Below are 17,174 nucleotides of genomic sequence, written 5' to 3'. Positions count from 1 at the left end.
ATTGCCTATTTGTATTTCTCCTGGAAATTGATTTTTTTCTTGCCCTTTTCCCATTTTCTAAAAAAAAGTCAGGCTGTTTCTCTTTACTTATCGGCTTGCAAGTATACTTGCATATATTTAGTTCCCACCAGCCTCATCCCAGTTCCCACTTTGGGTGTTACCGTATCATCTAGGTCAGCCGTAGGAACCTGTAGGTGTTTTCAGTGCAAAACTGCTGAAACATCGAGAGGCATGAAGAGGGGGTTCTTTCTCTACATAGGGCTTTTCTCCCTGTTTTTAGAGTTCTAGTCCAGGGGCTGTCAATCTTCTAAACAGCCAGTTAGTAAATATTTAGGTTTTGTGACCCTGCAGCCTGTCACAACCATTCAACCCTGTTGTTGTAGCAGGAAACCAGCCATAGATAAAACCTGAGTGGGTGTGGCCTGTGTGCTAATAAAACCTTATGGACACAAAAACTTGAATTTCATACTTTAATGCAACGTAAAGTTTTATTCTTCCTCCTGAAAACATTTGAAAATGGAAAAACCATTCTTAAGTCACAGGCTGTACAAAACAGGTGCTAGGCTAGATTTGGCTTGTAGGCTAGAGTTTGTCACGGCTGTCTATGACTGTTTATATAAGAAACCACTGAGAGAAACTTCCAATAACCAGCATCCTTAGGACTTGTTAGCCACTAAGGCTATGGGCAAGACTACATTTTGTTTGTCTCATCTTCTGAACCTGAGTCTACAAAATTTGGCATCTCCCTCTCTCCGTCTCTCTCTCTCTCTCTCTCTCTCTCTCTCTCTCTCTCTCTCTCTCGCTCTCTCTCTCGCTCTCTCTCTCTGTCTCTCGAAGTTATTGTGAAATGTGACATGTAGTGTGTATATTAAAGTTATTAAAGCTAGAGATAGTGACATTTTCTGTGTATAATGAGTGTTCCATAAATACTGATCTCTCAGTCTGTCTTGAATGGGATCAGTTTGATGTTTGATATAGAAGTATCAACAAAGTGTGATTTAGAGTTTAATGTAAATGTTTCACGTTATATATAAAAACATAGATAATTCCAAACATTTTACAATTTCTTTTCCACAAAAGTACTGTAATACCATTAGCTTTTCTGTTTTGCTTTTTTTTTTGTCTTTCTCTTGTGGAAATTGTCATCTCAGTGAATGAGTTTAATCCAAAATGAAAGATTGTTCAGGAAATCTCTGCCCATCCTGTAGTTTCCCGACACCTCATGTGATCCTGGCACCGTGAGGTGGCCAGCTTTCATCCACTCTCTACCCCTGACTTGACTGGATTGAGGAGTAAACCTGCCCTTCACTTTTCCCATATAAAGTAAGATGGTCCGGTTAGTTGATCCTTAGTTTCTCTTCCAGCTCAAATATCCTGGTATTCTTACAGAATGTGCTTACTCATGTGACATGAGAGTGAATTGCATTGGTTTATCTGGCAGAAATGGCTACTGCCTTTGCCCAGCCGCAGGTCGACTATGCATCTCCACTGACATCCAGTGCTTGCTCGCAGAAGTGCCAGAGAAGGAAATGTGGCCGCTGGAGAATAGCTACCATCTAGGGAGTTAAATGAGTTCAACTACGTACTGAAATTTAACTCAGCAGAATAAAATAGATTATTATTGGAGTTCAGTGAATTTCCTTTTCCTACAACTCACCGTTTTTATTTCTTCTCACATTATATTTAGATATCGGTTCCTGTGCCTTGTATTTGGGAATCACCTCTGAGGAGCCTAAATAACTGAGATGAATCGTGTCCACTTCCAAGTGTGTTACGTACTTTTTTTATAATAAAAAATAATGTGGCTTGTGGGGAAATCAGACTACATTATAAGTTTGACCTATTTTTTCATTTACGTATGAACTAATGGATGTGAGACGTCACCTTCAGAAGAGATTTTGCCCAATAGTGTGCAATAAAACGGATTGTGTTGGCAGCTGTCGTTTCTTAAAGGGGTTTGATGTAGGCGTATATGAAAGATGAGTCATAGTATCTAGTGTCTTTGAACAAAGAAATTCCCACAAAGTATGTTTTAGAGTTTAATGTAATTTTTTTATTATCTACATCAACAGGTAATTCCAGACATTTTCATCACTTTCCTGCTAATAGTTATACTGTTCAACTGCATAATCATGTTTAACTTGTTTTTCTCATAAGGGAAATGTTCATTAACCCAACTCGCAGGCAGTTTCTAGAAGCTAGTTAATAAAGATAAGTATCGATGATGGTATTGTATTTACTGAAGTTGTCAAAGTAGTAGCAAACTGGTTTCTCTGGTGTTAAGGATATATTCATAAGTTTTTGGTATTAGAATGTCATAAGGCAACTATTTTAATAGCTTTCCTATTTTTGCTCTTTTTCTTGAGAAGGTAGTTTTAAAACCTCTACTTAATGAAAAAAAATTTAGTCTCATCAATTACCATTTCAATTAGTTTAAATCCCTTAAGTTTTTACTTATAATTAAAAGTTAGTAGTTACTGTTCTTTGCATGTCCCAGTTACTTATGAGTATCACAATAGGTCAGCATTTGGTTAAGGGACTGTGATATATATACATATGTAAGTACGTTTAAGTATATATACATATATAAGTGTATAAGTATAATATTTGGTCAGAAGATTTTATCAGATTTATCATTCTTAGTTGATTACAATAAGTTGATAATAGCATTGTGATCAGTAATATATTTTAAAAATTACCGTAAATGTTATTATATGTTTACCCATTTTGCCAAAACTCCACACGTCTGACTTCTGTGTAGTTTTGCATGTGGCGTGGTGACTGGGTGCAGTTTGTTTTGCTACACAGCTACATGTTCAGTTACTTTTCTGCATTTTAAGATTGCTTTCAGTACTGGACAAGTAAAAGAAAATTGCTTTTGTCACCCTCTGTTACTTGTTTCAAGAGTCATCATGACTAACTCAGCTACTTCTTAGTCAGTATTAATATTTTCACATAGTGCTTGCCTGTTTGGAGTTCCAAACACTAATAGACTGAAGTACTACCTCAGTTTGTTTACATTGGGGTCTCTTCACTTGGGTCACCACCATCCTGTCCTTTTTTCCTGTTTTTATGGGATGCAGAATTGGAGCATCTCAGCATACTCATCAAGGAATTTTTGAAGGATTTGCAAAGGAAAAAGTAGATGAATGGATCCAGGCACGCGTTTAAGGAAGTTAACCAGAGAGTGCTCTCTTTGACGTAGAACAGAGTATTCTCAGCAGAGCAGTCAAAGACGTCCCGGGTTTGACTCAGGGTGTAGGGAATTCGGGCAAAATGGAAAGGAACGAAACAAATAAAAAATACAGCAATGATAATGAAAACTTTGATGTTTACCTTTTTCTTGGGGACTTTGCCGACGCCCCTTGTTCTCACGTATGACTTGTACAGTTCTTTTGTAATGAGCGTGTAGCATACAATGACAATTAGAAAATTAATCCAGAAAATGACTTGACAGATGTAATTGACTATTTCATGCCAGACCAGACCAAACTCTGATTTCAGGAATGAGCATTTCTTCACATTCTTGTCACTGGGCCTCCTGTTGGTCAGAATCATGTTAGGCAAGGAGAGTAAGAACATGAATGCCCAGATGACGACAGAGAGAATCTTAGCCCCCAGGAGATTGTTGGGGTTGGATGTTTTAAATGGCCTGGTGGTCTTCTGGTAGCGATCGATAGTTATCAGTCCTAGGAATGAGATACTGATATACATCGTGAAATAAAATACAACGGAGGTCACTTGGCACACAAAGGCTCTCAGCGGTCCTGTTCCCAGTTTGGCATCGCTGAGGATTTTGAATGGAAAAGTCAGAATCATGAGAAGATCAGAAATGACTGTGTTCTTAAGGAAAATAATAAAGTTGGATTTACTGTGGATTTGAAAGAAAATCCTCATTGCCAGGCTGTTTGTGATGAGTCCAACGAAAAACAGCACGGTGTAGAAGAGCGGGAAGAGGACCTGGGTGATTTTGTAATCTCGGGTGCACAGGCTGCCATTCCCAGCCGCAGTGGTGAGGTTGTCCATGGCTTGTGTTTCTGCTTGGCTACCTAGAGGGGGACAGAGGGCGTGATTATTTTCAGTCCCAGATCTTTGATTTCACTCTCATCTCGGGGGGTAACATTTTTGGACAAAAATTGAGGTGTCTGATCCTCACTGGGTCAGAGTTAGTAAGAACACAGAAAAGTTGAGGTGTCTGATCCCCACTGGGTCGGAGTTAGTAAGAACACAGAAAAATTGAGGTGTCTGAGCTTCACTGGGACAGTAAGAACACAGAAAATTAAATCTCAAAATATTTCATGGTGACAAATATTTTATCTGTAGCAAAATAAAATAGCCTGAAGAACATTGTGTGAAGGTGTGGCTACTTTGTGTTTCTTGTTTTTTGAATTTTTGCCTCTTATAGGACATTTATTGATCTTAGGCAAAAGTGCACATACATAAAAACTAGAAGAGAAATACTCGGGCTGTGCTTTGTTCTTCTGCAGCTTCATTTCCACGCCTTCTAACTTTTTTGTTTCTATTCACAGTCACTTTTCCTACACCATCCTTGTTCCTGGACTTCATTTTCCTCTAGTACCTTCAAAGGGTTCTAAGGAGAAATGACCGATAATTGCTGAGTAGAATTTTAAAAGTAAAAAGTGAAAAGAAATTGGTATAACATCACTTGTGGAAAAATTGTTGTTAAATAAATAAAAAGCAGAAAACATTTTTTTTCTTTTATAATTGGAAGGTATTTCTGCTTCTCTATTGCTCAGTCATCTGTTCGAAAATCAGCCTCATAGAGACTATTCTTTAGCTCCAAATATTTTAACCCATGTGTATCTCTTTTCCAACTTCGCTCAGTAAATTTTAAGGTTTTACATATGTTTTCTTGAATATCATTCAGTGCAAATTTTTAAATGCTAAAAAAATAAGGAAATGGCTTCTGTATGTAGTCATCAGATGGCATTCCTCAAAACAGCCTGGGCATACTTTCTAGATTTATAGAGTGTATATGATTAAAATAAAATACCAAAATCATGTCCTTGTCTGGTTCCATAGGTTGTTATACCACAACAGGCAGCTATAAAGGAAATTAACACTTGACTTGAATACATTATTTGGCATCTAAGTTTTGAAATTTAAAATGAAATTTGTAAAATTTTAATTCATCAAAAACAAATGGAATTGATTCTATGTAAAGTGTTATTCCTAAATATGACATGGTAATGTTAGAGTACAAATATCTAAATTAAAAAAAAATCCTTCCATTTAAAAGATTTAAATATAGCAAAGGCAGCGCTAAGTTCCCCCAAATGTCAGTGGAATTCTTTTTTCCATCCTTTAATTACTGAAAGTAGAACAAGTGAAGATTCATGTCACAATATGGCTTCAATTTTCAATACCTCCTCACCTGTTTAACTTAAAAAATCAAACAAACAAACAAACCTAAATAAACCCTAGTATTTGACACAAGATCACTGATTTAACCTTCCTTGCTACTGCTACTTGCCTTTGTTTATGCCCTGATGGTTTTGGAAATTCTACTTTGGGAATGCTCATTTTGCGTAGACTGTAACTTATTTAACAAGTATTCTTGATATTGAGAATTTCGGCTCCCTCTATCTATATTAAATTTCATTTTACACTCAAGGTAAAATAAGTAAGACCATTTGAATTTTATTTCCATGTTCTGTGTAAATTTTTTTTTTTTTTCAGTGAAGAAGTTAATGGTTATCTCTAACATCGTTAATGCAGCTTGTATTTTAATTTATATTCCATATAAGTACCTGCAATGATATTGCTATTAAAGTTTTCCAACTTTAAGAAAACTTGAAAAAACTCACACACACATCATAGTGCAAATACATATACTTGTCAAATACTTCTAGAGATAAAGTTACCTGGTTACTCTGTTGATTCTGAAGGATTTGAATGTATCCAGTATGTGGTAGTTAATAAAACCTGCAGAGTGGCATCTGGTTATTTTCCTTTTAATGTCTTAGTTTAGCTGTTTACACTCTTTATGATAGACAGTCTTCTGAGCTTTCATCAGTAAGGTCTGGAGTGTTCTGGAGAGAAATAGAGGGAGAGAGGAAGAAGACTTCACAATCAGAAATTACCTTCAGACACCGTGGACTCAAAGCTATGCAGACGCTGTGTTTCTGTCTGGCTGCTTTTAGGACTTCTGCTTTTATTTCCCTGGGAAATATGGGGCAGCGTGGGTGAGAAGTCATCTTTTAAAAAGCAATTTAAAATCTTGTGGCTTTTTACTGAAACCTGCCATAGAGTTGATGCTTTGTGAGTTCTTTGGGTTATTTCCCATGAAAATGATAAATCCAAGTGGAGATCAAGCCTGTCAACGTCTGCTTCCTGGAGAAGGTTGCAAACTTGCTTTCTCAGATGTTCATTTACCTGGAAACACATGTGCTCAACACTGGGTGATATATTGCCTTTTAACAAGTAATCACATTTTAACTCTTAATGTGTGCTCGTTAGGGATGTTAGGTTTCTTGCTCTTTGTTTTTTTCCTGGTTAATAATGTCAGTATTTTAAATCTGTGTTTGAGCAACTCTTTGTAGGCGACACAGTTTCCCCCCATTATAAATTTTAAGATTCTAAAATTACATTAAGAAAGAGAAACAGTTGTATCCATTGCCAGGCTTATTATATAGTGTCTTTCATGCTTTTCTTGAGTAGAATTTAAATATAAACAAATTATTATTACTTTTCTTTTGACTTTGCTTTTGTTTTTTTGGGGAAATATATCATTAAATGAAGGGACTGTGGAATCACTACTACCTTTATGTAAATATTGTGGGCACTCACGCATGTGTACACACTCGTACGATATTTCCAACTGTAGTGTCCTTCTGTTACCAGCAGATCCACTTGGGTAGGTGTCTTTGCTGTGAACATATGTTTTGGTTATTTCTTTCTTCTGAGTTTTGAGTGTGTCTGTCTCTGTGTAGGTTAGGTAATCTTCAAGGATGGTTTTCAAAGTACAGAACAGCAGCTCAGCGTCACCTGGGGAATCAGGAGAAATGCACTTTCTTGGGCACCAACCTAGCCCCAGTGGATCAGAAACTCAGGAATGCACCCCTCACCTGTGGTTTCACATGAGCCTTCCAAGTGGTGCTCATACACACTCAAGGTTGAAGACCACTGACTTAAACTACCTGAGAATTTTGTTGGCATTATGGATTTGAAATCAAGCTATGAATTTGGGTAATTTCAGTTGGAAATGTCAGTCACGTGATGATCCCCATCTGTTAGTCATCTAGAGGTGTCACTTTGATGCTATACTTTTAGAAGATTAACTTATTTGTTGGTTTAGAGAGACAGCATACTTTCTGAAAAACCTTTTATGCTACATACAGTTCAGAATAGTAACAGCCAACTTTTGATTTCTTATGTTGTCACGAATTAACTAACCTTTTATGATCTCAACTGTTCTGTGAAGTAGATAATCATCTTGTTTCTATTCTCTGGGTGATGGAAACTAAGGAGCAGAGCAGCGAAGTTAGAGATCCTGTTCAACTCATACTGTCTGATTCCAGAGCCTGCATCTGTGACCACTGTGTACAAAAATCTTCCCCATCTCACTGTCTCCACAACCCCTCCCTACATGCCCCACCCCTACATTGAGGCCCAACGGTAAGAGGTCAATGCCATGAATGGAATGGCTACACTTTTAAGAAGATAGGAGTCATGCTTGCCTTCACACCAGATTGTCAACTTTAAAGGAAGTTTGTGAAGTGTTTCTAAGACCTTTGGATGAAACAAGGCTTTTGGAAAAAAAAAAGAAAAATCATGACTATTTTCAGCAAATTAATATGCCATGCTAAAGGAACACTAATTCATGCTACTTTATGGAGAATTTATATTTCCAGATTCCTAAAGGGCTATGACTAGGGATTTGAGGGGTAAATGAAAGGCTCCAGTTCTTGATCTAAATTAACTTTCTCTTTCCTCTGATTTTAACTCACAACCACACCTATCTGTAAACCTTCTCTAATAGTATTTACTCAGTGGAGGATGACTGGAAAAGTGAAGTAATTCTATATACCCTAGAATTTTTACATGCAAGTGGTTTAATTGGTTTCTTTATTTTATCAAGTCTGTTTATCTGAAAATATGTATTTGCTTCAAATAGGATTACTGTGAACAGAGAGGGCCATGCCCTGAAATGGAAGGACCCTGTGGTCCTTGTGAAACCGGGTTGGGACAGAAGGATGGAGAGGTAATTAAGCCACTGGATGAGCTCTTAGGCTGTTTTAGTTCCAACATCTTACAGTTTTGAGATGCAGTCATTTTGACATTAGTGAAGGTTTGGATGGAGCACATGCATTCTAAGGCACTTCTTACGTCATCTAGCTTGGCTTTACCTGTTAGCGCATACAAATTCAGGTTAGCTATAAGATAAATTCCAAAAGCAAGGAGTCTTGGGCATTGCGGTATTTAGCAAGAAAAGAATACTACCTCTGGTGATGCGGTTATTTGTCAGCCTTGTCTTGAGTGTTCCGCTTGAAAGTAGAGGACTAGTATATACCGTTAAACTGCTTGACGGCCGTTACGCTCCTAGGATGCTCTGAGTTCGTTGGATAAAGGCCTCATTTTGGCCACACTGGGGACTATAAGCTATTTTTGAACAAAGCTTTCCTTCACAAATCTAAGTAAAGGAGTCTCCGATTTTCTTGAATTAGAAAGAGTTACTCCAGGCCAGGTGTATTTATACTGAGAAGCTACTGATCTCCTTGTTCCTTTCACACAGCCTCTCCACAGTGTGCACGCCCATCTCCCCCCGCCCCCCACCAGCCCAAGGCTTATTACTGCTGTAACACTGATTTGAATTTATTTTATTCTAAACAGAATAACGTGGTACATTGAAAGCTTCAGCTGAAAGAAATAATGATTGGAGGGGAAAGGAGAGTACATGGCTCTGATAATCTCACCACCATTATGGCATCCTTGTGAACACACACACACGTTTTGGCAACATTTCTAATCACTCATTTTAAAGAAATGAAGATGACTAATATCAACCTTCAGTTAACTCCAAGTTTTCCCTTTTCAGGACATCTGGCTCAAGAGACATCTTTTAATTTCTGTGGTACAACAATCCTTCCAGAGTTTTTGGATGTGCATCCTCCTAAGTTTTTAAAAGATCGATTAAGTGTGAGTGTGAGATATTATCTGAAGAAAGAAAGTGATTGATCTGGAGGATGAGATGTTCAGAACTCGGGGTGGGGGGTGACCTGTTTAACCCGAGGACAGCAGGGGGCTAGCGTGAAAGGGGTTAGCTAGACTTCCACGGACTCTCCTATGGATTCTTTCTCCACCCCACAAACGTGTCCTTCAGGGTATCAACAAGAGAATAATTCTTTGGTACTGATCTTTACAACTATGCAACTTGAGGGTGTTTTAATACCTAGTTTAAAGAGGAGAACTCATTGATACCTTTGGATACATTTGGTCCATTTTCTGAGATTGACCTTATTCTCATGTATAAGTTGCTATTTAAAGACTTGTGCATTTTCTACATGCACAAAAAATTGATGTAAACCAATCTTGTAGGCTATTGAAAAAGAGTTGCTTTGAAAACGTGTTTGCCTTTCCTCTTTGAAGACGAGTAACGGCTCTCACGGTTTCCCTGAAAAATGTTAACTGTCAGAAACACAGTCGTCATGCCCCATATGGAGGTTGACCGGTGGTTCCCCCCACCACCCCGCCCAGCTAACTGCAGGCTTCTCTTGCTTTTTAATTCCATCCCCTTACTCTCACCTCATGGCTTTGCTTTGCTTCTGGCCCAATTCCCTGAACATAACAGAGCCAATGAACTAATACAAGCATCTTCAAGTTCCTCACTTCTTCACCTCCAGATTTCCCTGTATTTTCACCAATTTTCTTTTTTGTCTGTGGTTAAGTGGAAAGATGTCCTGGTCTTTTGAAGTTAATCCAGACAAGAGGTCACTGTTACCCATCTCCTTTGTCAGTTATCTGCCCTCCAGTCCGGATTTCCTTTATGGAGACTCATTTGAAGCATAGCTTTGAAACCAGTTTGTCATTGGTTATCCTAATACAATGATCACTTTTCTCTCAAGCCATTGTTCTTTATACCCAACTACTAGTAAGTGTGGTTTACTTCCCACACCTTCACCATTTCACCATCTGCTCTTACTTAAACCTCCTGTTTCCTACCTTCTGCCCCTACCACTCTAGAGAAACTTCTCTTTTGAGGTTCACACATGTGGTTTTCTTTTTTTGTTTGTTTGGTTTTTTTTGTTTTTTGTTTTTGCGGTACACGAGCCTCTCACTGTTGTGGCCTCTCCCGTTGCGGAGCACAGGCTCCGGACGTGCAGGCTCAGCGGCCATGGCTCACGGGCCCAGCCGCTCCGCGGCATGTGGGATCTTCCCGGACCGGGACACGAACCCGTGTCCCCTGCATCGGCAGGCGGACTCTCAACCACTGCGCCACCAGGGAAGCCCCATTGTGATTTCTTAACTGTATTCAACACTGTTGATGACCCCTGTTGCTAACTGTCCCTTCCCTCGCTTTTGTGACCTTGACTTGTCTGCTTATTTATTAACTATGGAGAGTGTGTGTCCATCATTTGATGGTTTATTTATCCCCTTCACTATTGCAGCTGTTTTCCCTCCCAACCCCTGCCCAAAGAGAACATGGAGGTTTTGAATGCCTTCCAGTTACATAGTGCTCTTATCCGTAAGCTGTCACTTCTGCATTAGACCTGCCGTCAAACCACCTACTAGACATTTGTAATACATTTCCACCTACCCCTTGAATTCCTCTCACCTAACGGTGAATTTATGAGCTCCCCCCTTATAACCTACTCCTTCCCCGTCCCCGCTCGGACCCCAACAAATTGTATCTAGTGAGTCCGTCTTGAAATCCAGTGAGATGCACATTCACTCAGGTGCCTGATCCTTTCCTAACTTCCTCAGATACCTCTTGATTTTGCTTCTTATTTTTTATTCCCACCACTAAGACCTAGTTTACACCCTACAGACTTTTTTGGTCTAAACTTCTCTCTGCCTTTCATTTTTCCTCTTCAGTTTTTTTAAACACTTAGTTATCAGGTTAAGTTTCCTACTAAACTAGTTTTTTTTTTTCTTCATCCCTGCCCTATTCTTTTAGTCACGTTTCTTCATTAATCCACTTGTTTACTCATTATTTCATGCATTCAACAAATATTAAGTGCCTAGTCAGTGCCATTAAGGAAAATATAAATGTGAATGGTCTAGTGAGGAAGACAGACATTAAACAGATACCTAGAAAATAGGTGAATTACACAGCGATAAATGCTCCAAAGTCGCTTGTCCGCACACCTCCCTCTGCAGTGAGGGCTTTCGCTAAAGTGAGTTGACGGAGGGACCTGACGCTGTCATCATGCATAGCATTTCCACACGTGCACTTGAGGCTGTTGAGAGTATTTCAGGTGGCGGGAGGGACCAGCAAAGGAAGGAAGTGCCCGGCACCTTCGGGAAATGTTGAGCAATGCAGCACAGCGTGGCTGTGGGGTGCCTGCAGGGCAGGCGTGGAGGTGCAGTAATATCAATGGACAGCAGGCGGTGCTGTGTCTGATATGCCACTAAGCATTTTACAGACAGATCCCCACTCTCACCAAAACCTTATAAGGTATGTAGTGTTAACCGTTTTTCAGAGGAAGAATCTGAGGCTCAAAAAGGCTCATTATCTTGGGCCATGGCGTTGGCAGGTGACACACCCTGCACGCAGGCACAGCTCTCTCTTACCCTGAGCTCGGGTTGTTATTGGGCCAATATGAAGCCACAGTACCCCGTGTTCATAGAACACATGGGTCTTTCCAGGATACCTTCCGTCACCATCCCTGTTTGGGGTTCGAACGCTGCAGGTGCTATCTCTATGATACTGAAGCTGTACTCCTTAAATCAGGGAACATTCATCCTTGCATTTTCTCAGAGTTCTTAGTATCTTGTCTTGCTGTAGGTAGGTACTCTATAAACAGCTGTTGCTAACATCTTTCCATCACCCCTCACACAACAGGTTTACATTAGAACCATTTGACAGGTGCCTTAACTGAAAACAATCACATGTCACATGACATGACAGGGCACATGACTGACATCTGAGTTTTGTGCAGTTTCCTCATCGCCCTTCTGTCCCCTTTATAGGGCTTGCCTATATGTACACACCCCACCAGGAAGTATATCAGTAATACTGTGTGATGACAACAAAAATTGGAGATTGACAAAGTAGCTCAGGTCACTGAGATATAGCAATCACTACCTATGTCAACTTTGTCCTGTGGTTAGGTCTGCCTTTTGAAACTTCGGAGGAGATTTTGAAACTCAAGTTATTAAATAACAGCTTCTAGAAAAGACTTACTCGGTTTGAACAACCTGAAATATTAATTATCGGGGGACTTGGTAGCAAGATAGATTGGCAGAGTATGCAAATGTATATTTCTGATAGAATGTTATAAAAAAAAAAGGAACCGGTGCAAGAAGTGGTGCTTTGAATGCGGGCAGGAGAGAGAAAGACAGCATGACAAAAAGAGACTGAGAGAACAGTGACAGAAACTGAGAAGAAACAGGCTCTTACTTCAAGGCTAAAGAAGCAAAATGCTACTTTGTGCAGAGTACACACGTGGAGTACTCCAAATTGAACATTGTCGTTCTCCAGGTCACAAGGACTTTGCTCTTTTTTGCAGCCATTACTAATTTACGTGCACACAGTGCAGTTTGTTTTCCCTGGGACAAAACTTTTCGCACGTGAGCTCCTTAGGGATAGATACTGTTAGGGAGAGTAAGTACCTCGCATGGGCAAACATGTACAAATGGTAAGAAAAGGAGATGAACTGAAACGTAGAGCTAGGACTTTCACTAAGAAAATGGAAGAGTATAGGATCCAAGAGAGAAATTTAGATAGAAAAATTCAAAACCAGGCATAAGAGAAGACACATCCTGGACTCTTTAACTCTGGCTAAAGAATGTGTTTAGCGGTGTGTTTGTTTTTGTGATGGTGTGACTAAGTAATTTCCTTTCCCTTGTGAGAAAAATAGTGCTTGAATTCACTGTGTCTGTGGGGCAGGTGTGGGAAGGTGGTCCAGAAGAGGAAGGTAGTGTCAGAACGTGTTTGCATTTCCAGCTATTTTCCTCACACCTAATGAGACCCATGCTGTCTGTCGTTTTCCATTTGGAAAGAAATACACATGTGTCTTACACAGTCATATTGGAAGTAAATGGAATTTTTTTTGTAATAAAAGTACTTGAGGATCCTCTTTTTTCTAAATATAAAATGTTTAATGATGTTTAATGCATGTAGAAAACTGAGCTTGCTAAGAAATAACATTTTCCATAAGGAAAAATTTAAACTAGATAGTATGTAATAGGATGTGAAATTAATACCATGTTAAATTTTAAACAATCAAGAGTCAAAACTTACTCTGTAAGGTACGCCCACATCAACTGCTTCTATTAAGACTTCAGGTCAGTTGGCACTTTTTTTTTTTTTTTACTTTAGCAAGTTCCAAACTGGAAAAACAAGGGTGTTGCCAGTGGAGGTTGAGGTGAATTGAAAGGTGGGCGGGATGCCACCACCGCACGAGCCAGCATGGAGCTGCTGTGGTCAGCGCATATCATGTCCACGAACCCCATCCTTTAAACAGGGGTTTCAGAATGCATTTTCTGTTTTTCAGGATGAATCTTCAAGTCATGAGTATAACCAGCGCACAATCCTTCTTTATGGAGTGGGCAAAGAGCGTGAAGAAGCGAGGCATCAGTTGAAGAAAATTACCAAAGATATTTTGAAAATCCTAAATAAGAAGAGCACCACAGAGACCGGGGGTAAAGAGCCCTAATGCGTTTGCCCCCATTGTGCTGTCGTTTGTCTTCCCCTCAGCACGGTCTTTATCACAGTCGTACATGGCACTGTCAGCAGGGGGTTTCCTCCCCCGAATGACTGTCACGTTGAAATATGAATAAGCACATTGAAATTTTAAGGCCTTGGTCCCATTTATAGTAATGCTTGCATGAAAATAGCACCTTCTCTAGATAGATAGAGGTGATTTCATTTGCTCGTCTTCTTTTCGTATTTCCCAAATTTTCCACAGCAGTCATACATAAAGTATTGAAGAATGAGTTGGAAAACCCTTAGGCTGGAAGAGGTCCATTCCCCCAGTTCCATCCTTTTTCAAGCTTATAGTTGGCTCTGGGTACTCATGTTTACATGATGATTAAAAATCATGGCATAGTAGTGGCCGATCTTTTCTTACGTTATTCAGAAGAATAATTGCAGTAGGTAGGGGAGGCTACCCACGTCTCCAAACGATTTCAAGTAAAAAGAAAACTGGGTCTTTACTCCATAATGCCTTTACTTGGGATGCTCTGTCACCAAGCTTTTTACACAGCTCTTACAGTGAAGTTATGCCTTTGTATTATGTCACCATATAACGTAATTGGAACTTTGTAATTATCCACGTCACGTTTGCCTAATTACTCTTCAAAGTTTCTTTATTTTATTAGACAGTCATACGATTTAAAGTATGCTATCATTATGTATACTCCACTACCACCACTGGTATTTATCTCTCTGTTACTTAAATAATATAATGGGGAAAAAAAGTTTGGATTTTCCCTGTGCGAACAGCACGCTTCCTACACAGGGCATAAACCACCTCTAGGAACCCTGCTGTCTTGTTCAGTACAAAATAAATACTGTTTTACGAACCTCTCCACAGGGGACCAGTCTTTAGGACTTTAACCGGCTGAATTACTAGAGCTTGCCCACACTAGATCTTTCCCACAGAAAAGGACAGATATAACTATTGCAAATAGCTCTCTTTCCTCTCCATCAGTAAGGGTGCAGGTGCAGAAACAAGGTACGAGGGCAGGGCGAAGTGTTTTTAGTCTGAATGTGTGTTTTGGGTGCCTGATGTCTTAGAACACAGTGGGAAGGCTACCTTCGTGTTATTTGCATCACATTCCCTAACTCACTTCTGTGGCCTCTTAAAGAGTTAGTGCTACACAGGCGCCATGAGGTTGTGGAAGGGAAATGAAACACTGTTGTCATTATTGAGATTGGGGAGGGGTAAAGAACTGCTCTAAAAAAACTGTTGATCTGTTGTTTTGCTGTTTTCTCTGTTAGAGAAAAGAGGAAATGGGCTGAATCCCAAAGCCCTGCAACTAGCTAGCAAAGTATATTTGAAGCTACTTTTTGCATATTTGGGAATGGGATGGACACTGTGTCCTTTAGAAGGGTCAGTAATATGGGCTTTTGCCTAAATTACTTTTAGAGAGTCTTTTCAGGTCCTGTGGAATGTTTGGTTTGGGGACGCTGAGAGGGGTGGCACGGGGAAGGAAGCAACACGGTATCCTTTTCTGCTGAGTCTACTTCCTTCCTTTATGAAGTTTTTTAAAATGCTAGACTATTGTCTGTCCTATCTTTGTACCAGTCTCTTAAATAGGCAGTTCTTGCTCGTGAACTCACCAGGAGAAAATCATTGTTGTTCCACGCTCATTTTTGAGGTATCTGGTACAGTACTAGATGTACCCCTGAGGAGAGGGTCATCTTCTGTGGGGATTTTTGTCTTTCCCACGTTTTAGATAAAACTCCTCAACCAGAAATACGTTTGTTAATTTGGGATGTGGTGAGCTGCCTTCTGATAAAGAGGCTGGTGAGGCAGGAAAACAGAAGTTGTCTTAGCATGTATTTGATTTCTGGCTACACATAAAAACATGATTTTGAGGAACTCATTAGGAGTGCTCTCAGAGCAACCGGACCTTGCCTGGGGGCGGGGGGAGATTTATAATCTAAAGCTGAAATGACATTTCCAGTTGAACATGTTCAAATCTCATTTTACATTTACATTGACTAGTCACCTTTGGGTGTAAATTTTCAAAACATTAATGAAGTTTTACCATACCAATAAAAGTCAGAACTTCCAGGATTAGAGATTTAAAAAAAAAAAAAAAGAAAAAAAAGGAAAATCAAAATTAAGCAACAAGAGAGCAATAATATATATTACGAAAGCAAATTAACATAAAACAGATGAAAATCTATGAATTATGACTATACTGTTATCTATGTAAATGTCATTAAAATATTCCTTTGAGAACCACCACTAATTTCTTAAATTTTTCTCTCAAAGTGAATGTAAATTGCCAAGAGTCAATTGCATCTTTTTTTATAAGAGGTCTTGAGAAGTTAGCTATGTGTAAGTAAACAGAGCCTATTAATATAGATAAACCAAAAAAAGAGGTATTTGTGAGTTCTTGTGCTGGGTCCACATCCTCCAGTCTGTTACTTTTCTTGGTAACAGACTTGGTTTTGGTCCCAGGAAGGACTGAATAAATATATTAACTTCACTTCCAAAGCTCATGGTACCCAAGACTATTGGTGTAAGTTTTCAGCCTTGGACTAATGATGTTAGTAAATGAAAAATTCAAAACTTGGATATTTTACACATGCTCATGACATGCAAACAGCTGTATTGAAGGCAAAATGCCACTTGTACCTTTGAGAATAGATGCTGAAAAACAAGTAGGTTTCATGAGCTCCTTTCTTATTATTTGCGTTACATTTGGTGATATTTGACAAAAGTGACACACAATCTTGTACCTTATGTTACTCAGCACCTTTTAATTCTAAGTTTGTTTGTCTTAGGAAACAACAGCCTGGGTTTTTTGCTTGTCTTTTGCCTATCTATAAACCACAACTGCTTATTGTTGAAAGAGAAGTCTCCTTTCTTGTTATTTTCTAAATCCATTCCATTTGCCATTAGCAAAGCCTTTTGAGTTTAGTGAAATCCTTCTTGAATCTTTAATAGAAAAATCAGTAAAGTGAGCTCTGTTCCCCAAATTAAACTTTCCCAAATAAGATGATGTGAGTAAGAGGGCTTTTTTCTCAGTAGCCTTTGACTGCTTAGAATCATAGTGTTGGAAATGATCTTTCGTGGAGATCGTATAATCCAACATTTCCTTTTTGTTTTTAGATTTGTGTTTGTAAATACATATATTAAAAATATTTTAAAATAGGACCTAATTATTTCTGGATCTTATCCTTAGAGATGAAAGAGCAAGAGTCCCTCTGGAATAAGCAATGTTTATAGTATTTCTTATTGATATTTTCTTCAAACTTCTTTATACTAAATTGATAAAGGTAGCACTTTTCCATTAAGGTGGAGACATTTAAT

At 39.0% G+C, this 17,174-nt stretch overlaps 2 protein-coding genes across 5 annotated transcripts in view; one reads left to right on the top strand and one right to left on the bottom strand.

The window, feature by feature from the left end:
• Positions 1-17,174, top strand: part of MED12L (mediator complex subunit 12L) — a 330,953-nt gene that overhangs the window by 235,213 nt on the left and 78,566 nt on the right. For all 4 annotated transcript variants that reach the window (XM_079921179.1, XM_079921180.1, XM_079921177.1 and 1 more), the window contains one exon: positions 13,680-13,827. In XM_079921179.1, coding sequence (XP_079777305.1) covers positions 13,680-13,827 — 148 coding nt within the window. The remainder of the gene's footprint in view (positions 1-13,679; positions 13,828-17,174) is intronic.
• P2RY12 (purinergic receptor P2Y12) lies at positions 2,621-6,113 on the bottom strand. The gene is made up of 2 exons (XM_079921192.1): positions 5,886-6,113; positions 2,621-4,049 (listed from the first exon to the last, which is right to left on the bottom strand). Exon 2 carries the CDS (start codon positions 4,024-4,026, stop codon positions 3,016-3,018), a length of 1,011 nt encoding a protein of 336 aa, XP_079777318.1. The 5' UTR covers positions 4,027-4,049; positions 5,886-6,113; the 3' UTR covers positions 2,621-3,015.

Source organism: Stenella coeruleoalba (assembly GCF_951394435.1).
Source record: "Stenella coeruleoalba genome assembly, chromosome: 5".
In the NCBI taxonomy this organism is placed as follows: Eukaryota; Metazoa; Chordata; class Mammalia; order Artiodactyla; family Delphinidae; genus Stenella; species Stenella coeruleoalba.
This window is presented reverse-complemented; position numbering and strand designations above follow the sequence as displayed.